The sequence below is a fragment of the Acomys minous genome, assembly GCF_964271855.1.
Source record: "Acomys minous genome assembly, chromosome: 2".
NCBI lineage: Eukaryota > Metazoa > Chordata > Mammalia > Rodentia > Muridae > Acomys > Acomys minous.
This window is the reverse complement of record NC_140484.1, coordinates 21504688-21531678: the sequence shown is the minus strand read 5'-3', so window position 1 is coordinate 21531678 and position 26991 is coordinate 21504688. Positions and strand designations below refer to the sequence as shown.

Genomic DNA, 26991 nt, shown 5'->3' with positions numbered 1-26991 from the left:
CTAAAATCCTTGGGGTAGAATCAATCAAGGACTTTGATTTTGTATTAACAGATCTTAGTTTTGAGTCTCATGTTTGCAAATGTAGTCTTTTTTTTTTATTAATTTATTCAGATTACATCTCAATTGTTTGTTATCCCATTACTTATATCCTCCCGTTCCTCCCTCCCTCCCGCTTTCACCCTTGCAAATGTAGTCTTCTAACATAGTCTTGCTTACAATAATATCCCGCTTACTTAGCCACTACTGTAAGAATAATAGGATAATAGGACATTGTTTTCTGATTTTATCCCAGTTTTCAGCTTTGTAATCACAAAAAATTTAAGCATGTGGCAGTTAGTAGAATTTCCTAGTTGGCTACTATGATTCCACCCAGGACCTCTCACTGTTACTGTTCCTATATGTATTGTGTGGGACACAAATGCCTGTTCCCTGTGCAGGCTAGCAGAGGGGATAGAGTCTCTGGGAACAGAAGCAGTAAGCACTCAAACCCATTACGCTATCCCCAGGCTCTATTTTCTAAGCGTTTCCTTATTGGTGTGTTCTTATGTGAATGGGAATGTACACGGCCTACCACTTGCGTGGAAGTCAAGGGACAACTTGAAGTTAATATTTGCTCTTATCATCATGTGGGTTATTGGGATTGAACTCAGGTGTCAAGCTTAGAGACAAGAGCATTTCCCCACTGAGCTGTTTGACTGGGCTTGTTTTGTCTTTGTGAGACACAGTTGCACTATATTGTCCTGGAGAGCTTTGAGACAGAGTGTAGCTCAGACTTACAACTCTCTTGGCTTAGCCTCCAAGTGCTGGGATTACAAGTGTGAACTACCGACGTGACTGTATGTCCTCTGGGTGCATTAGATTATATATTCGGCATTGACTTTTGGGGGAGGAGTTACTTACGAAGCAAATAAAATACATTGTTTTGACAGTCATAATGGAAAATTTGTTACATACTGCTAATGAGATCAGAGTTACCACCAGGCCAGACAGTGTGTGCTTCTTCCTAGTCAGGCAGCCCATTCCATCCATCTCATTTCTTACACTGCTTTCATTAAGGGGGTGTGGGGGAGCTTGTGTTTGCTGTGTGGGTTGCACATAATGGTGCACTGAGGTGAGGAAGACATTCAGTGTCTCCTTCCATTGCTCTCCATCAGATCTAAGAGACAGGCTGTGTCACCGAACCTAGAACTCATTAGCTAGGCTGTCTGTCTAGTGAGCTCCATTTTCATTTCTCCCACCAACTCTGTCATTAGTGACCAACCTTTTCTTAGATCTTTTCATAGGTGCCAGGGATCTGAACTCAGATCCTTTTGCTTCTGTGCAGGCACTTAGTTTACTGACCAAGCTGTCTTTTTAACCACTTTTGTCTTTTTTTGATATTGGGTGTGATACATACCTTTAACAAAATAAATACATCCTGTACATACTGCAAATGCTTGAAAACAAAGTTTATACAAGCAGAGGTTTTATTTTCTAATATAATTCTTTCCTAGATCTGTTAGAAAGACTTTAACAGTGATATTTAAAAGTAGTGCCCTACACTCATGGTTCAAGTTTTTCTTTTTAATTTTTGATGTGTATGTTTCTTTTGCTTTTAGATATACAATTTCAACATGGAACCAGATGTTTTTCTTTTCTTAGTGAGTACACGAGCTGGTGGCCTAGGCATTAATTTGACTGCAGCAGATACAGTTATCATTTATGACAGTGATTGGGTAAGAAGTATAGCAATATGCTGACTGTATCACCTGAAATTTTTATTCTTTGTTATGTAATATTGAAGTTTCACCCCTCTATTTTGAAAAGTGACTATTTGCAGGTAGGAATTTATCATGTTTTCTGCTGGTAAAACCTCAAGATGTTTTCAGTTTAAATAATTTTAAACTATACTTACTTCATTTAGTGTGTATGGGGGTATATATATGTGTATGTGAGTGACAAGTAGAGGTTAGAGGACACTGCAGGAGATGCTTTTCTCCATCTGGATCCTGGGAATAAAAACGGTGGTCAGGCTGAGCCATCTCACTGGCCCCTGTGAGAGCTTTATGTAGAAAATTTTACTGTCATGTGTGAGTTGTAATTTATACAGCCATTCTGGAAGTTAAAGTGCCTCTAAGAACCATTAAAAAATTTCTCACCAGATAATGTACATGATTATTCTTTTACCATTTTTTTTAAGTTTAATTTTAACACAATTCTGCTAACTGTACTTTTCTTTTTAACTTTTAAGAATCCTCAGTCTGATCTCCAGGCCCAAGATAGGTGCCATAGAATTGGTCAGACAAAGCCAGTTGTTGTTTATCGCCTTGTAACAGCAAATACTATTGATCAGAAAATTGTGGAAAGAGCAGCTGCTAAAAGAAAGTTGGAGAAGTTGATCATCCATAAAAGTAAATGATTTTTAACTTGCTTAAAATGTTATATTTATTTTGTTGTTTTTAAAGTATGAGTGTATTGCCTGCATGCATGTCTGTCCCCCTTGTGCAAGCCTCAGGGAAGCCGGAAGATACTGGCTCATTTTGACCTGAAGTAATTGAGGGATGTGAGCCTCCATGTGGGTGTTGGGAATTGAACCCAGGTCCCCTGTAAAGGTGGCCAGTGCAATAAACCTGAGCCGTCTCTACAGCCCTGTAAATGATTGCCTCAAGCTAATTTTGTGCTTCAGCTGTCCATTTTATGTGTCAAATTTCTACTTCTGTAAATTTTTTTTAAAGTTCCCCCGCCCTCTGCCCCCCCCCCCCCCAGATGGTTTCTCTGTGTAGCCTTGGCTTTGTACTCAGAGATCTGCCTGCCTCTGCCTTCCAAGTGATGGAATTAAAAGCATGTGCTACAACCACTGGCCCATTTTTGTACTTTTAAAGCAAATCAGTACAGCTTGTTGTAATAGGATTTAAATTTGCAGTAAGAGGCAGTGTGGAGCTAACAAGAAGCATTGTTGTCCATAGACAGAAAGAACCCCACTGATTAGATAACTACAGAGAGGCTGAAGGATAATGACAGTTGGGGTATAATGTCCCCAAATCTGTCATACAAAACTTAACATAATGCTATTATATATTTCTAGTTGTTCTCCATATACTAAATATTAAATGCTAATGCTCTTGTTAAGTGGATTCTTTGAAGGAGGAAAATGAGTGAGGAGTTTCATGTCCTATTTACTCAGATTTCTTGTGATAGTTCGTTTTACATAAAATTTTACTTGATTAGGGAGCTCATCGGCTACCGGAAGAAAAGTTGAAATTGTTTTTCTAAGTCTAGAAAAATGAGGGAAGCATGATCTTAAAAATAATGTCTAAAATCAATTCTTACTGATTTTATGGTTTTTGTTTTTTAGCTTAGTATTTTGACACACTGGTTGGTTGGTTGGTTGGTTGGTTTTGGTTTTTTGAGGCAGGGTTTCTCTGTGTGTGCCCCTGGATGTCCTGGATTCACTTTGTAGACCAAGCTGGCCTTGAACTCACAGGGATCCACCTGCCTCTGCCTCCCGAGTGCTGGGACTAAAGGCGTGCGCCACCATAGCCTGGCTGAGACAGGGCTTCTTTGTGTAGCCTTGGATGACCTAGACTCCTGTTAGACCAGGCTGGTCTCTGACTCACAGATCCGTCTGCCTTTTTGTTCCTGAGTGCTGGGATTCCAGGCTTGTGCCACTGTGCTCAGCTTCTTACTGATTTTATAATACTCTTTATAATACACAGTTCTTTATGGTGTCTGGCTTAATTTTTAACTTCCTATTCATTATTAGTGAGTTGGATCTCTTCCTGCCTTCACATGGGTTCCAGGCGTTGAATCCAGATCGTCAGCCTGTCATGGTTCTTTACCTGGTTTTGAGGGAAAAATAGGTTAGATTTGAGACAGAATTAATTTACCTGGTGGAAAATTTAAGTTGTAAGTAAATATTTCAGAGTAAGATGAGCCTTGTCTGTTACAAATATTTTACCTATGTTACCTAAGAAATTTGATAAAATTATAATTTGCTGAAATATTGGCTATAGTTTTAGTTTACATAAATTTTATTCATGATTATATATTTTCATGTTATTTGACAATATTGAGGAATATTAAAATATAGGCTTACTGAGATATAATATATATACATTAAAATATAAGTTTTTAAAAATCAACTCCCAGCAATTACATAGTACCTAACAACCATCTTTAATGGAATCTGATTCCCTCTTCTCTTGTGCATGAAAACAGAGCACTTATACATAAGGTAAATAACATTAAAAAAGGAAGCCAATTTAATTTGCAACAAAAAATTTAAAAAATTTATTCTCTCATACTACATCATTACCACAGTTTACCCCACCCCCATCCCCCCTTTTTTTCCCAGAAAAGGGCAGGCCTCCCAGGGATATCATTCAAACAAAAATAACGTAAATCTTAGTTATGCAATTTAATGATTGTGACAAATATACAGGCCCAGAAAGTTTCCTTGTACCCTTTCTAATCATTTCCCATGCTTCTCTGACATGTGATACTTTGTTTTTTGTCACAGATTAATTTTTTTTAAACTATTAAGCTGTGTATGTGTTCTTTTTCTATTTACTTTTATTTAATATATTTTACTATTCATCTATATCTTTATGTTAGAGGAATTTTGTTTTCCTCAGTAGGTCATTTACTTTTCTGTTGGTGGACGTTTGAAATGTTCCCAGATGGTGTTTCTTATGAACAAGCTAATTGAGTCATTGTTCCTATGTTGCCTCTATTTGTTCTTAAGAGGGGTGATGTGTTTATTTGTCAGTAAATATCAAGGCTTTGCCAAATGACCATATGACTTTATACTTCCAGCAAGATCCAAGAATTTTCATTTAAAAGTTATAGGCTAAGCCGGGTGGTGGCGGTGCACACCTTTAATCCCAACACTTGGGAGGCAGAGGCTGGTGGGTCGTTGTGAGTTTGAGGTCAGCCTGGTCTACAAAGTGAGTCCAGGACAGCCAAGGCTATACAGAGAGACCCTGTCTCGAAAAACCAAAAAAAAAAAAAAAAAAAAAAAAAAAAAAGTTATAGGCCAATGAAATGACACAATGGATTCCTATATCCAAAATAAATCAGTAAATGTTAAATTTTCCTTCAAATTGTAACCCTTGTTTATGATTTATAATATATTATGGTTTATTATTTATAATATATTATGGTTTTCAAAGAAATTTTATTATGAATTTGTTGATTTCTTTCTGTTTGTTTTCTTTATCTCCCCAGATCATTTCAAAGGTGGTCAGTCTGGGTTAAGCCAGTCTAAGAATTTCTTAGATCCAAAGGAATTAATGGAATTATTAAAATCTAGAGATTATGAAAGGTAAAATTTTTAAATTTATTTATTACATTTAATAATGTAATAAAAGACTGAGTGTCTGTATGCTTGTGCCACTGTACCTGTAGGAAATCACAGGATACCTTGCAATAGTTGTTCTATCCTTCTGCCCTGTGAGTCCTGGGGATTGAGTTCAGGTTATCAGGCAGGCACCTTTACCCACTGAGCCATTTTGTCGGCCCAGAATTTATTTGCTTATTTTTTTTTATGTATATGGATGTTTTGCCCACCTGTCTGTGCCATGTGCAGGCCTTGTGCCTACAGAAGCAAGAAGAGGGCATTGAATTTTCCACAACTGGAGTTAAGTATAGACAGTTATGAGCTGCATGGTGGATACTGAGAATGGAACTCAGGACCTTGGGAAGAACAACTAGTGCATTAATCTCTAAGCTGTCTCTCCAGTCTGTGGCATACTTATTTTAGAAGAGGGTGATGTGTAGTTCTGTATGTATTCTCATGTACATGCATGTGGTTTTTACAGGGAAGTCAAAGGATCCAGAGAGAAGGTCATCAGTGATGAAGATCTGGAGCTATTGTTAGATCGAAATGATCTCCTTGGTGAGTATTTGCCCCATTTGTAGTGAAGCCCTGGTGTAGTAGATAAGGCCATAATGGTTCACACCAGTGAGTAAGTCCTGTGTCCTTACATTGGACCTCTGTTGTGACATTATGGATAACCATGTTAAACTGAGCATTTATGTCAGTATTGTTCTTTAGAATATTGCACTAACAATGTAATTTCATCTATTATCTAATTCATTCAGGTTTTCCCAGTTTCTCACCTTTGGTTTTGAGACAGGGTTTCTCTGTGTAGCCTTGACTGTCCTGGACTTGCTTCATAGACCAGGCTGGCTTCAAACTCACAAAGATCTGTCAGCCTCTGCCTCTGCTTCCAGAGTGCTGGGATCACAGGTGTGCGCAACCACGCCTGGCATTTTTTCCCCCAGTTTTAAAACCGTATCAAAGTTGTGTTTGATGCTATAAAATGGTCTGTAACTTAAAAGTACTCATTGTAATATATCTCAGCCATGAACAGTGTTTTGTTGTTGTGCCAGAAAGCATAGTGTACCTGGGTCTTTATTTTCAGTGAACTAAGATTAATCAGATTCAGGCCCTTTTTCTTCTATTTCTGTTCTTTGAGATTTGTAAAGCCTCTTTAGATCATCCATGTTCCCTCTCTCAACTCTTTCCAGATCAACTTTCCCTTCCCCACCTACCCTATTATGTGTTCTTTTGTCTGTCTTCTTAAAGTCTTCAAGACCAGTTTATGCTGCCCAAATGTGTTCTTTTGATTAACTTAATTAGAGACTATAGACTTAATCTGTTTGTCCCTCTTCCAGTACAAGCAGTTGCCCTACTTCGTGGGTAGATGTGGGATTGTGTCCCCAACTTTCTATTTCCGTGCTGAGATTTGGTCTGGTTTAGACTTGCACAGGTATCCATATGCTGTTAGAACCAGTATGAATTCATATTTTTCTTGTAGTCATCCACCACCTCTGGTCTTACATTCTTTCTGTCTTTCACAATACAAATCTTTACACACACACACACACACACACACACACACACACACACACACTTATATGGATTCTTTTCTTACATCTGTATCTGTATACCAGCTGCATGCCAGGTACCCACAGAGGGCAGAAAGGAGTCTTGGATTCTTTGGAACTGGAGTTAGAGAGAGACATTTGTGAGCCACCATGTGGTTATTGAGAATTGAGCCAGTATCCTGGCGCCTCTCATAACCATTGAGCCTGGAAGTTTTTCTTTTTTCTTTCCTTTTTTTCCTCCTCCCTCCCTCCCTCCCTCTCTCTCTCTCCCCCTCCTCCCTCCCTCTGTCTCTCTTTTTCTAGACTTATTTATGTATATGAATATATTTCTGACAGAAGAAAGCATCAGGTCCTATTATAGATGGTTATGAGCCACCATGTGAGTGCTTGGACTTGAACAAAGGACCTCTGGAAGAACAGCTAGTGCCCTTAACTGCTGAGCCATCACTCCAGCCTCCTCTTTGTTTTCTTTTTTAATTCTTGTGTCCATGTGTATGTGTGTCCATGTGTATGTGTGTGGACATGTTTGTATGCCAGGGCACCCATTTGGAGGTCAAGACAACTTTGGGTGCCAGTCCTCACCTGCCTTATTTGGGACAGGTTCTCTTACTGCTCACAGCTGGTATGCCAGGCTGGCAGGCCAGGAGCAGCCTGTCTTGCTTCCCATTTCATTAGGAGGGCATGCGGCCTACACATGGGTGGGTACTCTTGTTGTTATGACTCGTTTTGTGTGGGTTCCAGGGATCTAAACTCAGATCTTCAAAGTTGAATAGCAAGCACTTTACTATTGAACCATTGCCTCAAATCACCTCCAGCTCTTCCTTTTTTAAAACAGGCTCTGGCTTTGTAGACCAGATTGCTCTGGAACTTACTGTGGTCCTTCTCTCTGCCTCTGCCTAGTGCTGGGATTATAAGCCTTTGCCTATCAAGTCCAGTTTTAACTGTGATTAAGTTTTATAAGGTCTGTGTGTCAAAAGTTTGGAGTTGTGTTTAAGTAATATTTGCAAAAAAATTTCTTCTAAGAATTTTCTAGCTTCTGTATTTTAGGTTTGTTACCTAGTTGAGTTTGTTTTTTAGAGAATGTGAGCTCAATTGAAGGTGTTACGAAACACCCATTTGGGTAGATACTTCTGAACTCAGGCCTAACCAAGGTAATAGTTGTCAATTTAACAGTGTAGAAGGAAGTTCTAACTACCATAAGATAACAGACTAGAGGACTGAGATAAGAATTGAAATTGCAAAGACAGGCGGTGGTGTAGGTGGTGGTACAGGTGGTGGTGTAGTGGTACAGGTGGTGGCACAGGTGGTGGCACAGGTGGTGGTACAGGTGGTGGCACAGGTGGTGGCACAGGTGGTGGCACAGGTGGTGGTACATGCCTTTAACCCAAGCACTAGGGAGGAAGAGGCAAGTGGATCGCTGAGTTCAAGGCCAGCTTTGTCTATAGAACTAGTTTTAGCACAGCCAAGACTACACAAGGAAACCTTCTCTCAAAACAAAACAGAGAGGCAGGCAGATCGATATGAGTTCGAGGCCAGGCTGGTGTACAAAGTGAGTCCAGGACAGCCAAGGCTACACAGAGAAACCCTGTCTCAAACAAACAAACAAAATAATTGAAATTGCTATCAAAAACAAAGATGGGGTTACAGGTAAATGACACAATGCCCTGCTGGGAAAGAATCCTGAAATAATAAAATACAGAGCTCATAAGACGGGAGGTGATTTAGCAGGAAAGAACACTTGGTGCCAAAGAATAGGAACCTGAGTTGAAATGCTCGGAACCTGGGAAAAGCTGGGCACAATTGCACATTCACTTTAACTTTCTTTATGAGAGGCTAGGGGAAGGGTAGAGACCATGAGTTGTTCAGCATTGTGGACTCCCACTAGTTCCAGGGTCAGTGATAGACCCTGTTTCAGGGGAATAGAGGGAAGAGGGAGAGAGAGGACGCCTGATTTCCTCCTGGCCTTGACTTGTTCTCAGGTTTGTGCACACAGGGACACAAATATGCATGTGTGCATATATGGCACACATAAAGTATAGAGCTCACTATGGAAAAATCAGATTTTGTTAAATTAGTGCTAAGTAATTCTGTGAGACATATGGCACATAAACAAATTTGCACTGGTTCGAAGCTCAAAGTTTAGTTTTTCATGTCTTCGCTTAAAAAAAAGTTATTTTTCAAGGTAACACAGAGAACCCTGTCTCAAACCAAAAAAAAGAAAAAAAATTTTTTTTAGGTTTCTTTTATGTTAGTGTTTTGCCTGCGTGTATGTCTGTGGCAGGTGTGTACCTTGCTCCTGCAGACGCCATCCGGAACAAGAGTTAGGATGGTTGTGAAATGTGGGTGCTAGAACGCTGCAAGAGCAACAGAAGCTCTTAGTCACTAAGCAGTCTCTCTCTTAGCTTCAAACTAAGGATGATTGTCTTTTAAAAAAAACTGGAGAAGATAATTAGGTTAGAATTATGCTTATAACTGTATATACATTGATTTGGACCAGCAAAATGAGGCTTCATATTGTTTCCCGCTGATTGGAACTGAAATAAAGGCAGTAAGCTCTATGGGGAAGGGAAAGAATATTCCACAATTCAATGGGTTGTTATATTTTAGAGGACTTGGATCTCAACATCATATTAGAAATTCGTTAATGATTTTTCTTTTCTTGGTTTCTTGTCTTTAAAAATGTCTTAATATTTCTGTCTTAGATCAAATGAAGGCCTCAAGACCAATTAAAGAGAAAACAGGGATATTCAAGATACTAGAAAATTCTGAAGATTCCAGTGCTGAATGTTTGTTTTAAAGTGGAGTTAAATGGCTTTTAAAATCTTTTGTTTGTATCTGTTCTGGTAACTTGCCTATTGGCTTTGGAATCCATATTGTTCACTTTACTTTTTGGATTATATAGGTTTACATAATGTAACTAGCATTGCATATTTGAGGTGATACTTTTCTGAGTTTTATTAAGTATAAAATTCCTATTAAATTTAGATTTTCAGTTAGTTTTTGGGATTGGGTAGTACTTTGAATTTGTCTACTATGTACTTAACCATTGCCAAGTTTATCAGTCTTCCTGTGGAAGGTTAGTACTTGTCTCCCCCATCTGCTTTAGTAATGTAATTCATGGGATTTGGACTTCAGTTATGGAGCAGGCTTTTGATAGGGGGAGATTGAAATTGTACTTTTTATTGCTGAAGTGAATTGTTTGATTTTTGAGTCAATAAGATGACTTACCAAATAAATGTTTATTATAATATGATCTCATCACATTATTTTGTCAGGAAACTAGTAATTTAGTTAAAATAATATGGCTTAATTGATACTAGGATTCAACTGCATTGTCTGAACTGGTTCTCCCCCCCCCCCCCCCCCCCCCCCCGACAGTTTCTCTGTGTAGCTGGAGTAGACGAGACTGGCCTCAAACTCAAAGAGATCCATCTGTCTCTGCCTCCTGTGCTGGGATTAAAGGCCACCACCGCTGGCTTGGTTTCATTTTTTTTAAGGATGTCATATAAAGACTTCAGCAGAAAAGCTCAAAGGAATTAATTGTAAGATCTTGGTTAAAGAATGTTGTGAAACCTTTGCATATCACAATTTTCTTCAGAGCTGTGAAGGAATTCATACAGGACAGAAAAGTCCTGAATATAATGTCTGTGGCAAAGCCTTTGAATGTCATGATCATCTTCAAAGGCACGAAAGAATTCACACAGGAGAGAATCTTTATGAATGTATTTAATATTTTGTAGTCTTTACATGCAATTACATATTAGAGAGAAATTCATTGAATGTAATTAATGTGAGATAGCCTAGCAGTCCAGAGTATCTCATAGACTTGTTCTATGAAGCAGGAAATTTGAAGAACCGGCCCACCTAGTCTATGCAGAGTGGGACATCGATTTTACAGTGTCATGCTTGTTCACTATTTCGAGAGTCAATGTGCTCTCAGCAGTAAAGAACAGTTGTTTGATTCAGTGGCTATTTGGCCACATTTGTTTCATAGATGTCCATCAGCTTAATTGAAGTATATTGGATGTGCCGCGAGAAGCAGATGTGTTTCTCTGTCAGGAAAGCCCTTTCTGATTGACTGCCATATTCTGTAAATCTCTGAAGTGTTTGAAGACCATCTTTGTATTGAGCATAGTGAATAACCATGCCTGTCTATCTATGTATGTATATTGATTAATCAATTTATGTAATCCAGTTTATCTAAGTAGATAAATATTGCTTGTTTCTAGCTATGCACAATCTGCTTAACCTTGAAAACATTGGTCCAATGTGACTCCTGAACTTACCACAAACATAGAACAATCAAGAGCTATATAATATTTGTGAAAAAATGAGGGAATGGAGATAAATTGTCAAAAATATAAGCCTAAACTTATATTAAAATTTTCATCAAAAAAAAAAAAAAGAACAAAACAGAATTTGTGAGTGATACATTGTGCAAAGCAAGAGTAGAAGTTGAATGGAGGAACCAAGAGAACTTGCAGAGTGAATGTCTAAGAAACTCAGGACCCACCCTCAGTGAGCATACCACCACAAAGGGAACAACCTAGACCCTGCACGGAAGGGAATAAGTCAGTGAAGAAGAAGTCCTGGGTGTATCTTACTGAGGAGAGGGGATATGTTCCATGAGCCATATATTTATTTCCTTTTTAAAATTTTTTTGTGTGCATGGGTCTTGTTAGATCCCTTGGAGCTGGAGTGATAGGAGCTTATAAACCTGAAATTGGCTCTGAGAAACACACAAGCTCTCTGAAAGAGCAATAAGCACTCTGAACCACTGAGCTGTCTTTTTATCCCTTGAACTGTGTGTTTATTGATTGTCCTGTGGGAAATTGTTATATCTGTATTCAAATGAAATGAATAATGGAACTTGATCAGAAGAAAAACTTGAAAGCATTTGACCAAAGAAGAGACTGGTATATACTAAGCTGTAGGTACTTTAAAAATATATGTATTTAATAGGTAAAAATGTTCAACCAGCATTGAAGTACATAGACTTTTCCTGCTTAAAATTAATCACAACCACAACTCAGTGAATTGCCTAAAAGTTAATACAAGCTTTTGTAGTGTTCTTTAAAAAAAAGTTTCTTTTTAATTTATTATTTTTGTAGGTGTGAGTGCATGTATGCCATGACGTGGCATGAGTTCAGAGGTCAAGGGACAACTTTCAGAAGTCAATGTTTTCTACACTCTCCTGTGGAATCTGGAAATTGAACTCAGATACTCAAGGCCCTCCCCCTTTGGCCCACCCCCCCCAAACCATCTTGCCAGCCTTTGTAGTATTATAAATGTGAATATCTTATAGCATTATTTCTGTCCTTAACATCTTTAGTACCTACTTCCTCTCTTCTTCGTTTCGTCTTGAGAAAGTAGAAACAGGGTTGGAGAAGTAGGTGGCTAGTGGTTAAAGAGCCCTTGTTCTTGCCAACTCCCACACAGCAGCTTACACCCAACCCTAAATCCAGTCCCAGAGGGTCTGATGCCCCTCCTGACCTCTGTGAGCCCCAGGCTTGCATGTTATGTACAGACATACATAAAAGCAAAATGCTGATGTAAGTAAAATAAATGTGAAAAAATAAGGTGGAAAAGAGGCAGAGGCAGGTGGATCTTTGAGTTTGAGGTCAGCCTGGTCAACAGAGTGAAAATTCATTCATAAAACAAACACACTCACAAAAACATGTATTTTATGGTACCTAAATTGTGTTTTCTGTGATAGTTATGATCTGTTCTATGAAGTAGAGGAAAAGTAATTTCTACCTCGAGGATGTGGGCTTTAAATGTGATCACACTCAAGGACAAATGTTAATAATAAACAATTAGCAAAAGTTAATAATAAGGACGTTAATAATAAAGTTCATCTTGAAGTTGTGGAAGATATATGTAGAATGCAGGGTCTATATAATGCTTGCTGCTTAATGATTAGCAAATATATCACCATGATGAGTACATTAAGGAATGATTTTAGCATTGGTAAAACTCAAACCTTTGGTTATGCTGTTATACACCTCCAAACAATATTTTCTGTTTTGTTTTTTTGAGACAGGATTTCTCTGTGTAGTCCTGCTGCCCTGGAACTTGCTCTGTAGCCCAGGCTGGCTACCTGGTCTTAGAGATACATTGCCTCTGCCTCCCCAGTACTGGGATTAAAGGCATGTGTCACTACCACCTGGCTAATCTCCATTTCTTGAACAAAGGTATCTTCTCCAAAGGTGACAACGCTTGGGAGGCATCTAAACTCAGCCTAGTAACTGCTACACAAGCACTTGTCTGTCGCTAGACTTCTTTAGTTTATTTTGACACAGATTCTTATGTTACCCAGGTCTGAATAGCTAGGATCATGTATGTTCCATGCCCAGCTTGCTTAGCAGAGGTAACAATTACTCTGGGCCTAATAGATTTGTAAATCAGAAAAGTGTATTAGAAGAACTAGTTAATTTTGTGATTGTTAACATGAGTTCCATAGTCAGTTCTGCGATCAGATTCTAAGTGGTCTTTGGGAAATCATTGAACCACTAACTATAGTTTCCTTATATGTAAACTGCAGAAACTAATCTCAGCATTGCCATAAGACTTAAAGTATAAGCAGTACTTTTTGCAAAATAAAATTTTCTCTCCTCAGAAGTAGAATATTATTGTATCTAGATCTCTTAGGGTACCACCCTTTAAAATGTGAGCAGGGGTCTAGTAAATAGAATGTATGGGTAAAGCTTTTATTTGTAGTACTTTATTTTTTAAGTCTTTTTTCTCATTACAAGTAAGTGTGGTTTTACAGAGGATACAAGTTATGACTAGTGGATCTTGTAGATAAAGTTTTGAAAACTTTCTAAAGTATTAAATGTCACTCAATGCAATCATAAAAATTAACCTCTGGTTGGGAGCTGAAGATACGGTTCGTTGGCTGCTCATCCAGAGGACCAGGTGTGGATTCCTAGCACTCATGACAGCTCACAACAGCAACTCCAGTTTTAAAGGATATGATGCCCAGTTGGCCTTTGCAGGCACCATGCATGGACATTGTGCACAGACTCACATGTAAAAGACATAATTCGTTATCTGGTGCTCTTCATTAATTTCTAATAATGTGAATGGTTATAGGAATCAAATTGTTGAAAACTACTGATGTGTAGGATGTACTACCTCATATTGCATAGTTTATTCTTTCTTGGTATTGTACTTGAAGGACCTTCCCATATTGCTGGCTGTGCATTTACTTCTTCACTTCATATCCTTGCTGTGTGGCTTTTCGTAGTTTCTGTGAATTTCCACCTTCCACCAGCGATACCTGTTTTTTGACAGTTTTGTCAGTGTTTCAGAACCTTTTTAATTTTGGCCATTCTGACTACTATAAAGTATATCTTGTTTAAATTTTGCTAGTCTTTGTTTTTCATCTTCTTAGTTTTTCATTTGATCAATCTTGGCTGTTGTTTTGTCTATATAGTCTATATAAGAAGAATCAGGTTCAAGTTTTCTTTTAGTACCTCTGATCATATTTTATTCATGTATTCATCTTTTTTGTTTAAACTATGTTACATGATCTAAATAACTTAGTTTCCAGCCTTTATTGTTTAAGTATTTAAAGACATTATTCTTTTCTACTCTCAGACATTTCATAAACTTAGCTGGTTACATTTTCACTGTTATTTATGTTTCCTAAATTCTTATGTTAACCCAAGTCTTTTGTTGCTTTTACCTATATTGCGTTATTGTCAGAAAACAGTTTTTGTATGATTTTTCACTTTTTTCCTTTTTTTTTTTTTTAATTGTTTGTTTTTTGCTGTTGTGACAGGGTCTCTCCTGTATCTCTCTTGGGCTGGCTTCACAATTGTTTTATAGCCAAGGATGACTTTGAACTACTTCCTGCCATCAGGTTCAGGCATTGCTTGCTTGTACTACTGCGCATGTGTGTTAAATGTTAGATGATACATATTCTCTTTGGCCCAATACATGATTAGTTTGTGAATGTGCTTATTTGTATTTGAAAATAATATACATTTTTTGATTGTTGCCTTACAAATTGTTCTCTTTAATATCTATAATTGCTTACTTTGTTAACTTGTATTGCTTTTAGAGAAATATTTATGTTAAATATTTCATAGTTCCATATTAAATAAATTCTCTGTAGAATTAGATTATAGATTAATGGTTAGATTATATTTTTGATATGCTGTGTCTTCAAGAAACCTTTTTGATTATTCTTGTTAGCAATATTATACATTTGTTTTCTCTCAGTTTATTATATCTTATTTTGTGTACCGGGGGGGCTGGTTGTGTTTTGTGTCTGCATATAGGACTCATTTCTCTTTCACCATATGGGGCCTGGGATTAAACTCACATTATCAGTTTTAACAGTAAGCACCTTTTCCCTCCAAGCCATCTCACCAACTGTTTCATGCTGTTTACCTCAGGTATCACTGCATATTTTTTGTGTGTAATCTGTTTGGGTTTTATATTTTGCATATTATTTTTTGTGTGTATGTCTGTGGCCACATATGTGCCATTATGTTGTGTGACAAAACTCCTAGGAGACATAATGCATGTCTAATTATCCCAGATAGGGAGCCCATGACAGACCAAAGTACTGATACCACCAAAGTCCAGTTTGATGAGCCAGTGAATTTTACTGGAGTTACTTACAGGAGATAACTCATCACCAAAGCCCACCCAGCATGGGTGCGAAGCTGAAGCATACAACACAGCCAGCAGGTAGCTCAGCAACCTGTAGAGCGTCTCTTCCAAGGTGTTCTAAAACTACTCCAGGTGCAGCTGGTCTGAGCTCAAGGCTAGGCGAGCTTGGCAAGGAGGGGCCTAATGAATCTGGTCAGGTGTGTGTGTGCCCTCTGGATTAAGGACCTTCCCTGTAGGATGGGATGTTATGTACATAGTGCCTGACTTACACAGAGGTTAGAGAATATAATTTGCCAGAACCAGTTCTAATGAGTTCCAGAGATCAAACCCAGGGTATCAAATGGCTTGGTGAGATGTTCTTATCCATTGAGCCACCCACTGAATTTATCATAGTAAATATTTTACTATATTGTTTCTCTAATACTGTTTTTTTTTTCCTCTCTTCACAACTACTTATGGTAGCACAGTTTATGTTAGGGTTCTTTAGAAGAATAGAAAAAACAACCACAGTATATGCATATATAGAGCTCTAGAGGCACTATTGGTTAGTGCAAGGTATATATATATATATATGTGTGTGTATATATTAAATTATTAAATCCGGTTATGAAATGGTTGAAATACTCTAGCAATTGTCTCAAAGTTGTTGCCATCTGTTCTCAGGGTTAGGACACAAGAAAAGTACTTTATATAAATAATGCATGAAATTTCTGTGAATACTTTAATATCTGTGAAAAGTTGAAAGAAAAACATTTAAAGGATATATAGTTAAATTAACTTATCTTCTAGTAGCAGGGGGTGGGGGGGGAACAAAAACAGATCCTTTGAGTATATCTGAGACTTAAAAAAAGATTAAATTTACAACATAAATCCCCTTGCTCACCCCCAACAAAAAAAGAATCTGATCATGACTGTATTGATCACCTGTGCTAGTGGGTTCTACCTGTCCCAGCATTGGGTCCTACTAGATCTATACAGACACACAAAATTGAATACTCTTTTTTGGGGCTATCTTTAGTTAAAAACAATTCATGTTTTCAGGATTTTACAAACATCTAGTAGCCAACATTTTGAAAACTGTAAATAGAAGCATTTTTTAACAGAACACTTAGGAAAGTGTTAAACCCTTAAAGGTGTAGAAGTTAATGTTCATAAATTGTACAAGAGCTCATGCAAAGGTTGTTCCTATTTTCTCATGTTCTATCACAACAAAAATAGCAGGTTTCCTATTCATCTCTTCTTACATACTTAGCTCTATATGCAGTTGCACATAATCTGGGGTGTGAGATAACTTTTTATAAGCTCAGCATGCCTATCAAGGCACCTTTACAATTAGACGGAATAAGCCAGAGCTCTCTACTGTAGTTTACCTGCTGGAGAAATGGCCTCCCTTGTCCTCGTAAGATGCTACTATGCCAGGAGAGATCACTGCTCACCAGTTACCTTAGCTACCTTGGAAACCCCTTAGCATTAATTGCATGAATAACAATCAATGGTAACAGACTATAACTGGTCTCACCATCTGTAGGTTAGTGTCACATTGCTGCCTACAGTTCCTTAGCACTGAATGGCTTGGCCAGTAAATCTCCCCATGTTCACATTTATTACCTAAGAACTGGCTCCCCCCCCCCCCCCTTTTGAGACAGGGTTGCTCTGTGTAGCCATGGCTGTCCTGGACTCACTTTGTATTCCAGGCTGGCCTTGAACTCATAGCCATCTACCTGCTTCTGCCTCCCAAAGCCGTGTACCACTATGCCCGGCTCTAGGAACTTTTTTTCTTTTTGGTTTTTCGAGACAGGGTTTCTCTGTGTGTATCCCTAGCTGTCCTGGACTCACTTTGTAGACCAGGCTTGCCTTGAACTCACAGGTATCCACCTGCCTCTGCCTCCCGAGTGCTGGGACTAAAGGTGTACGCCACCACGCCTGGCTGTTTTCTTTAGGCCAAAGAATCTCTGGCCTTCTCTTGATTCTCTGTCTCTCTGGTACAGGTTCTTACTGCAGCCCTGGCTGGCCTGTAACTAGGCAGGTTTTGAGAGGTCACACCTGCCTCTGCCTCCTGAGTGCTGGGATTAAAGACATGCATCATCATGCTTGGCATATTACCTTCTAGATATCCAAAATATAAACAAAAATCACTGGTCCATTATTAGAGCAAGGAAACTGCCCAATCTTGCTAAGATGCCCACATTCTTAGTAATAAGAAATAAGGGTACATTTCACTTCCCAAAATGTGTATCACTGGACTGTTTTTGTTTTTAAAATTTTATTTATTTTATGTATGAGTGCTTTATCTGCATGTACACCGACACACCAGAAGAGGGCACCAGACCTCATTGTAGATGGTTGTGAGCCATCATGTGGTTGCTGGGAATTGAACTCAGGACCTCTGGAAATGCTCTTAACTGCTGAGCCATCACTCCAGACCCTCACTGGACTGTTGACAATACAACTTCTATATACACAACAGGTCCCTGATGGCCACTTTAACAAGAACACAATAATTTCATCAATTTCTGTCCAGCAGTAGATCCACAAATAGGCCTTTATCTTTGCCCAGATAATCTTAAAATTTGTGCTTTATGGCTGACTTACACCAATTTAAAAATATTCTCTATATTGTTTTTTAAAACTTTTATTTTTATTTATGTGTGTATGTGTGTATATATCTGCATGTGTTTCTTATGTACATGTGGGCCTATGCTCTTGGAGATCAGAAGAGCATATTGAATCCCCTGGAGCTGGAGTTACAGTTTTAAGTCACCTGATGTAGTTCTGGGAGCAGAACTCTGATACTTTGTAAGAGCTGCAAGCATTCTGAACCACTTTTTTTTCTTGTAGTTTTATTTTTGTTTGCTGTGAAGGAAAGTTGTTTAGCACACTTGTATATACACATACACATATATATCACCAAGGGCAGGTGCACACATCATCATAGCCATTATTGGTCTTACTGCCATATGTCTTAGAACTTTTAATGGCTTTACAATTATAAAGTCCTAACCATCTAAAAAAAGAAGTGCTTCAACTTCACATGGCAGATGCTAAAAGCCACGTCCACTATCATGAACAACCACTTAGGATACCCAAGGTTCATATTCCAGATGGTGTCACCTCAGATGATGTCATCCTGGCCCAGAGCTTACCTTTGAAGGTAACTTCATTCCTGAATTAGAGATGACTTCATTCCTTAATCAGAAATGACTTTATTTCGATAGTCATCTTGTTACTGCCCAGCTTGTATGGTGTCCTAAATAAATCTTTTTTTCTACAAAAGAAAGAAAAAGAGATGACTTCATCCCAGATACTGAGACCTCAGCTTCAGTCACACCCATGGACTTATGTCTGCTAAGGTACACATTAATTGGCATTAATTGGCATGTATTGCTTTATTTTTATGTCTGATATTAGGGATATTGTTATGATTCTGAACCTGCTGTGTACTTAGTACATGATGACAGTTGATTCAATATGTACATCCCTATAATACTATACCTAAAAAAGTGACTTGCTGTTGACTGAATATGTCTCCCCAAAATTCATATGTTGAAACCTAATCACTAATGAGATGACATGTTGGAAATTCAGTATTTGGCAGGTGATTGACCCTTAACAAAAGAGGACATGTGGATCTCCTTTGCCTATTCATCAAGTGAGGGCATAATAAAAATGCACTGTTTGTAACCAAGACGTTAAGTAGATTGTCAAGTTGCCTGACACCTTCATGTATAAGTTCTCAGCCCTCCAGAGCTGTGATAAATTAATTCCTGGCATCTAGAAGCTACCTATATTTTTTGTTACTGTAAGAGCCCAGATGGACTAAGAAAAAAAAAATACTTGTATCATTCTAAAAACCAGTGTTTAAGAGTTTTCCCCTATGGAGCTCTTGATTCATATCAATCCCTGTCTACTTACTCCTTTCCACCACATTTTACTATAACTTCTTACCTTGATACATTAGCCATATCTTCTTCCTCGTAGTTAATCAAGAAACACCACATATATCCACACATTTATTTTACTAATAAGTTCATTATTCCCTTCAACAGTGTAACAATGTAGCTGCTGGACCTGGCACTGTAACTTAAGAAACATACTGAGGGGCTGAAGGGATGGTTCAGGTGTTAAAAGTGCTGAGTGCTCTTAGGAAGGACCTGGATTTGATTTCTGGTACTCATGACAAGTGGCTCACAACTGCCTGTACACCAGATCCTTGGAATCTGATATCTCTGCTCCCAGAGGCACAGGCATTCCTGTGCACATGCACACACTAATTAACAATAAGATCTTTTTTTTTTTAAAGAAATATTCTGAGATATTGACAAATGTCTATTTTTAGTTCACAACCCTGCCATGATGTTACTATTGCTGCCCAGAAATTTCAGGTCCATATTATTTGTTGAGCCATGCAAATAGGAAATTAGTTGTAGACAAGCCTAAATAGATTACTAGTTTTTACTCATAACGTTTTCCATATTGCTGAAAGCAACTTGTATTCTACTCTATAAAAGTCCATTATTATACTGCTTTCTAGTTTGATTCCTTATGGCCAAAGAGTATGCACTGCATCATTTCAATTCTTTCTAAATTGTTAAGACTTATTGTGGTGACTATTTCATTGTCACCTAAAAATTTGGTATGCATTCTGCTGTTGTTGGATAAAATTTTCTATAAATGACAAAAAAAAAAAAAGTCCATTATTATTACTCCCACAGTTTCCTTTAAAAAGTGACAAGCCAGCTGGGCATGGTGGTGCACGCCTTTAATCCTACTGCAGCTGCAGCCCAAGCAGCCTGAATCCATGTATCTACCCACCTCTTACACCTCAGGAAGTGAGGCAAAGTCTTGCTGTTTAGCCTTGTTTGGCTTGGAACTCATTGTGTAAATCAAGCTGGCCTTGAACTTAATACAATCATATTGCCTCTGCTTCTTGAGTGGTGAGGTTACAGCTGTATACCAGTAGGCCTGGCCAAGAGGATGCATTTGATTTTTTCCTTTACAGTATTCATCATATCTTTTTCTTCTTTGCTTAACTTCTGTGCGTTCTGTCATGCTGAATAAAAGTGATGAATGTTTGTTTTGGTCGTAATTTTATGGAGATTTAAAAAAATGTTTTGCCAAAACTGTATTTATATTCTATTCCTATTTCAATATTGCTGTGAAAATTTCCCCCTGTAATGAATGGAGATTTCCCTCACAGTGGTCTCTCCTCTATTTATTAAGCTGAACTTATGTCTTGCTTTCTTTGTTTAGCAAACAAAGGTGAAGTTGGAATTTGGATTTTTTTATACACATATATGAGAGGAATGTAAATGGAATCACCAGATAATAGCAGGAGACAATGAATGCCCCAATTAGACATCTTAAGCCACCAAGTAAAAGCTCCAGAGCCAGGAAAGGGTTACATCTTGTTGAATTGTTGGCCTAGGAGATCCCATGAAACCCTGTAAACATCACAGGCTGTTGCCAAGGCTGTTGGTTCCTTTCCACAACCTGATGGTAAGGCTCTGTTGCTGAAAGCACTTATGTTATTGAACATGGCCAAGTCAAGCTGGTGTCTAGTTCGAATCTTACCTCTTACTGACTAGCATTCATAATGCTGGATACTATCGTGCTACCAGAGGAGAAAGGTGTCAGTATCACCCAGCTACAACCTGTAATCCAGAACATTGACCTGCCTGCAAAATAAGCTGGGAAGATAGTGGCACAATGTTTCAAAAGTAAACTCCTCCCCCTCCCCTTTTGGGGGGTGGTTTTTGAGTCAGGGCTTCTCTATGTATCCCTGGATGTCCTGGAACTCATTCTGTAGACCAATAATAAGTGGGATGCATCCCTCAAGACTTAGGGGTCCATTTCGAAGAGGAAGCCGAAGGATTTTAAGGGCCAGAGGTAATGGAGGACTCCAGAGAGACAGTGTCTCCTAGACACAGCAGGACTGATGCATGCATGAACCACAGAGACCGTGGAAGCATGCACAGTGCCTGCATAGCAAGACAAGACCCCAGAACTGAGGTGGGGAGGTGATTCAGTGCCCCACCCCTAGCCATAGGCGGTCTGCAGTTGATGCCTGCTGGCAAAGAGAAAGTCAGTTTCCTCCAGTGGTCACTGGATCTATTAACCACACTCATGGGTGGCTAATTTGGCAAAGTGAACTCCATGGTTTTACTTGTGGACTTTTGTTTTGGCAGCTTTTGTCTTAATTGGTCTTTTGCTTGTTTTGCCTTTTTGTTGTTGTTTTTTTCTAAAAGACAGAGTGTTAGGAGATAGGTGGGATCTGGAAGGAGATGGGAAGGGGAACATGATCAAAGTATATTGTATGGAAAACTTTTTTTTGAAAGAATTTTAATTAAAGTGTAAATGTTTTTTGACCCAAGATTTACCCTGTCCCTAAGATGTGCAGGGGTAAAGACAGAGCAGAGATTGAGGGAATGCCCAACCAATGCCAGGCCCAACCTAGGGCCCAGCCCATGGGAGAGAGCGAATCCCCGACACTATTAATAATACTCTCTTATGACTGCAGATGGGAGCCTCACATATCTGTCCTCTGAGAGCCTCCACTTATCTGGGTATCAAAACAGGTGCTGAGACTCACAGCCAAAAATTGAGTGTAGTGCAGAGAGTCTTGTGGAAAAGTGAGGGGAAGAATAGAAGGACCTGGAGGGGACTGGAGCTCCACAAGAATACCAACAGCACCAACTGTTCTAGGCCCAGGGGGCCTCACAGAGACTACTGCACCAACCAAGGACCATGCATGAATTTGACGTAGGCCCTTTACACATCCATAGCCAATGGTAGGTTGGCCATCTTGTGGGTCCCCTAGAAAGGGGAGAGGGGGCTATCTCTGACATCAACTCTGGTGCCTGCTTTTCTTTTCTTTCTTTTTCTTTTTCATTTTTTCTTTCTTTCTTTTTCTTTCTTTCTTTCTTTTTTTTTTTTTTAGGTTTTTCAAGACAGTGTTTCTCTGTGTAGCCTTGGCTGTCCTAGACTTGCTTTGTAGATCAGGCTGGCCTGGAACTCAGCGATTCACCTGCCTCTGCCTCCTGAGTGCTGGGATTAAAGGCATACATCATCACACCTGGCTTGGTGCCTGCTTTTCAATCACTTTCCCCTGGTGGGTCTGTCTCACCAGGCCACTTGAGAAGAAGATGCACACAGTCCTGGTGGTACTTGATGTGCTGCTGTGAATTGGTGGTGGTGTGGAGCCGGGGGTGGGGTGGGGCTCACTTTATTTGAGACTGAGAGAAATGGAAGGGGAGGGCCTGTGATCAGGATGTAAAGGCAACAAGTAAATAAAAATTTAAATAAAAAGTAAAACAAAAAGATAGGTGGCTCAGTGTATAAAGATTATGCCATTAAGTCTAATATCCTTAGTTGTATCCAAAGGACTCAGATGATAGAGAAATTTTTAAAAATCTTTCAAGAAGTTTGGATTAAAAAGTTTTATTTCCATGGGCAAGCATCACCTTATTATGTATTTTCTTTGTCATATACTGCTTGATTAATGAACATACTTAAGAGTTTGTATAAACATATGAATCAGTGTATTGGCATACAGTTCTGTTTCTTTATAATGTCTTTGCTGTGTTTGGTGGCACAGTAATACTGATGTTTGACAACAAATAAAGTATTTTTTCTGTTTTCTGCAAAAAGGTGTTTTATACTTTTCTATTTTTATTTTTTGGTGTTTTATACTTTTGTCCCAAGGCTAGCATGGCTTCTTTCATTTGACAGAATTCACAAAGAAAGCCATTTGAGCTAGGGGACAATTTTAAGTATATAGCCAACTTATCTGACTACTCTGACTTTTGAGACATTCTATTTGATACTATTCCAGTTGTATGATATTTGCTGCTTAATGCATTTTGTGTTCTGTCCTAGTTTGAAAATGTGGTCTTCAAGATCTTTGCACACCCCCCCTCCCCTCTCCCCCACCCCCCTTCCGTCCCCGCCTTAGGTAATCTCATGGATCTGCTTGATTTGGTTGGTTCTCCAGTACAGACTATGAATTATCTTCTTATGAAATGACTGACTCAGATTAGACTGGGGGGTTCAGTGAGAGCATACATCTGGAGTAGTATAGTATTTCATCACTACCAAGTGTCCTTGTGCTCTTCAGTACAACTTGGCCCAGAGTGAGTCGTTGGGAACAGGGCTGTGCAGCTTCAGCTTTTGTCTTATCCCCAATGACTTCGCTTATGTCTGAGTCTTCCCAGGGCCACTGTTAGACACTTCCTGATGTTGCATCCATGGGCAGGTGGGGGACCTGAAACTTAGTTCAACTTCTCGTCTCTGACACCAACGCTCTGCTATAGCTCCCTTGAAGTCTCAGCTGCTTTTCTCAGAAGGTCTATGGCTCTGGACCAGACTCAGGATTGGCACAGCCTGGCCTGTTGTTTGTATTATATTATCTGTAGTCTGTATTATGTGTTGGTTGTATTATGGGCCTTAGGCTGAAGCAGCTTTCTATATGAATGAAACATCTGCCTTCCTCAAGACCTATCTATTTAATGGGGACTTTCTCAGACTGGACATCTATGAGTCCCTGTCTGGTACATTTTTCCTCCTCTTCTTCAGCGTGTTGGAAGAGAATACTCTCCACCCCCATTTTTTTTTTATTGTTTAAAAATACTGTGACTTGAGGCTCTATTTGTGGTCCTGGATTCTTCCACTGTTAGCCTTTTCTATTCCATCACCTGAATCCTGGTTTTTAACCAGGTTCTTTTTCCCTGGGGACCCTTGTAGACCTTTGTCCTTCAGCTAATGCTGTGCAGAGAGGTTTCCAAACCCTTCCAGGCTTCAGAGCTGTGTCTGAGTCCATGCATGGTTTCTTCTTACAGCTCCACTTAAATTAACTGGGTGTGTTAATTATTTACCTAGTTAATGTGTACTTTGAAAGTCATTGATTAGGCCGAATCGAGACTGAATCATGTTACATGAGTAAGTGTTGGTGAACCCATAGAAGTGGAAGTCTTTCATGAAAAGACAATGCAAAACAGAAGGGATATGGGTTGTGGCCACAACTCTACCACATAAAGTTTGTGGTTTTTAGCTAAAGCACTGAATTTCTGAAATTCAGCTTCCTTCAATCTCAAATGCGCAAGGGAGCTTGGGAGAATCCTGAGGGATATGATGGGTGTGAAAGTTGCCTATAAACTTAGGCATCCCAGTCAAATTGGTAATAAATCATTGGGTGTTTGGGGTCTTAACAAAACTTAATTTTCCTGTACTGTGGCCTGAATTATGCTAATTATTATTCATAATAGCCAAGATATAGACACAAGGGATAGAGAGAGAGATGGCTCAGTGGTTAAGAATACATAGATACTGCTCTTGAAGAGGCCTAGAGTTTGGTTTCCACCACCTATGCCGGGTGGCTTAGCAAGCCCTAAAAATTCTAGTGCCAAACATCTGACACCTTCTTCTAGGTTCTACAGGTTTCTGCATTCATGTGCATATACCAACACACACACACACACACACACACACACACACACACACACACACACACACACACACCCAGAGAGAGAGAGAGAGAAATAAATCTTAAGAAAAAAATCAATTAACTTAAATATCCATCAACAGATGAATAGATAAAGATACTGTGGTATGTATGTATATATGTATGTATGTATGTATGTATGTATATATGTATGTGTGTATGTAGTGTGGCATTCAACCTTATTTAGTACAATATGAATGAGCCTAAAAGATGTGTTGAGTGAAAGGAGCCAAACATAAACACAATAATGCCTCAAACTGAAGCTAAAAAAAAAAGTCAAGCAAACAAAAAGAGTAGAACCGATTGTCTCCGGGGCATGGGAGGAGGAAATAGAAGGTCATATGCTTCAATTTGCACTTAGATAAGATGTACAGTGATTTTATGTAATATCTAAAGGAAGTAGCTAATAGTTACTGGTATGGTACTATATGTGAAAAGTTGCTACAACGTAGATTTTTATGTGTGTGTGTATGTGTGTGTATATGTGTGTATGTGTATGTGTGTGTATGTGTGTGCATGTGGTATATGTGAGTAGAATGAACCCAAGGCCTTGTGCATAATGGGCAAACTATCACTGAACTGTATCCCTGTTCCACAGAGTTTAACACCTGGTATAGCATAATAATAATAATAATAATAATAATAATAATAATAATAATAATAATAATAATAATAATAATAATACACCTGGTATAGCATAATAATAACAACAACAACAACATTTAACACCTGGTATAGGATAAAAACAACAACAACAACAACAATAAATCTCATTGCAAAAGAAGAAAAAGGATAGATTTAGGTTCCCCCTGTTTGAAAGAAAAAGTAACTGGTGTAAAGTGGTGTATTATTTCACTTTGTTTGACTATAATAATTACTAAACTATGTGTATCAGAGTTTCATGTTGCACATTTTAAGTATAGGCAGTAAAAATAAAAATTAAAGGGCCTGGAGAAGTCTCAGCAATTAACAGCACTGCCTACTCTTCCAGAGGACCTGGGTTCAATTCCCAGCACCCACATGTCAGCTCACACCTGTCTGTAACTCCAGTTCCAGAGTTTCCAACCTCCTTATACAGACATACATAAAGGCAAAACACGAATGAACATAAAATAATACATAAATTTTAAAAATTAGAAACAACTCCCTGTACTGGTTGATTTCCGACAGATGCAGTGAAAGCTCTGTTGTCAGCTATACCTGTGTGAAAGCTCTTGTTGTCAGCTCTGCTCCAGTGATGGTGGACCACATCCTTCCAGTCCAGCTCACTCTGTGGTCCTCAGGCTGAAGTTCTTGTCTTCCATCCCTCACAGAAGCCTGGGAGCCTTAGCTGGGAGAGTTTGAATCAAAGGGAGAAGATGTATTATTGATTTAATCTCTTGGGAACACAGGCCCCATCTTGTCAGCAGGCAGCGTAGTGTATGTCCCCAGGAGTGTCTGTCAGTGGTGGTGCCACTACCATTCTGTTATCTTGCACTCTCTGAGGGGTGAAAAGTAACCTCTGCCCAAAAGGGTTTGTAGGGTGTTTAATGCCAAAAGGTGTGTATATGTACTGAGGTAATTGCATAGCATAACTTATGATTAATCACTCTAAAGCTATTACAGCACACCAAAGCAAGTATCGCAATCAGTGGGAAGCATTACTGAGTAAATGTTGCTTTATATACAAATATGGGATTTGCCTTCAACGCGGTAACATGCCCAGTGAACACCAGTCTAGGAGTGCAGAAGTTGGAACAATCTGGATCAAATGTTTTACTTCATTATTCCTCAGTTCAGATTGCATGTTGGAACTACCTGGGATGCTTAAAAAACAAGCAAGCAAACAAAAACCCAGCAGTGCATGGGCTAGTTACAGCAGGTTTTCAGGGTGGGGCGGTAGAGAGGAACAGTGAAGGACAGCTTCCGTTCGTGTTTTCCAGCAGGCCAGAGTCCACAAAAGAAGAAAGATTAAAGCACACCTTGCTGATTGGTTACTTATGTGCCAGAGGCCCATGTGG

At 38.9% G+C, this 26991-nt stretch overlaps 1 protein-coding gene across 2 annotated transcripts in view; it reads left to right on the top strand.

The window, feature by feature from the left end:
* HELLS (helicase, lymphoid specific) overlaps positions 1-10118 on the top strand; it is a 36399-nt gene extending 26281 nt beyond the window's left edge. For both annotated transcript variants that reach the window (XM_084754918.1, XM_084754919.1), the window contains 5 exons: positions 1599-1715; positions 2231-2390; positions 5206-5302; positions 5799-5875; positions 9573-10118. In XM_084754918.1, the coding sequence (XP_084611044.1) occupies positions 1599-1715; positions 2231-2390; positions 5206-5302; positions 5799-5875; positions 9573-9667 (546 nt within the window). In that variant the 3' untranslated portion in view covers positions 9668-10118. The remainder of the gene's footprint in view (positions 1-1598; positions 1716-2230; positions 2391-5205; positions 5303-5798; positions 5876-9572) is intronic.
* The last annotated feature ends 16873 nt before the right edge of the window (positions 10119-26991 follow it).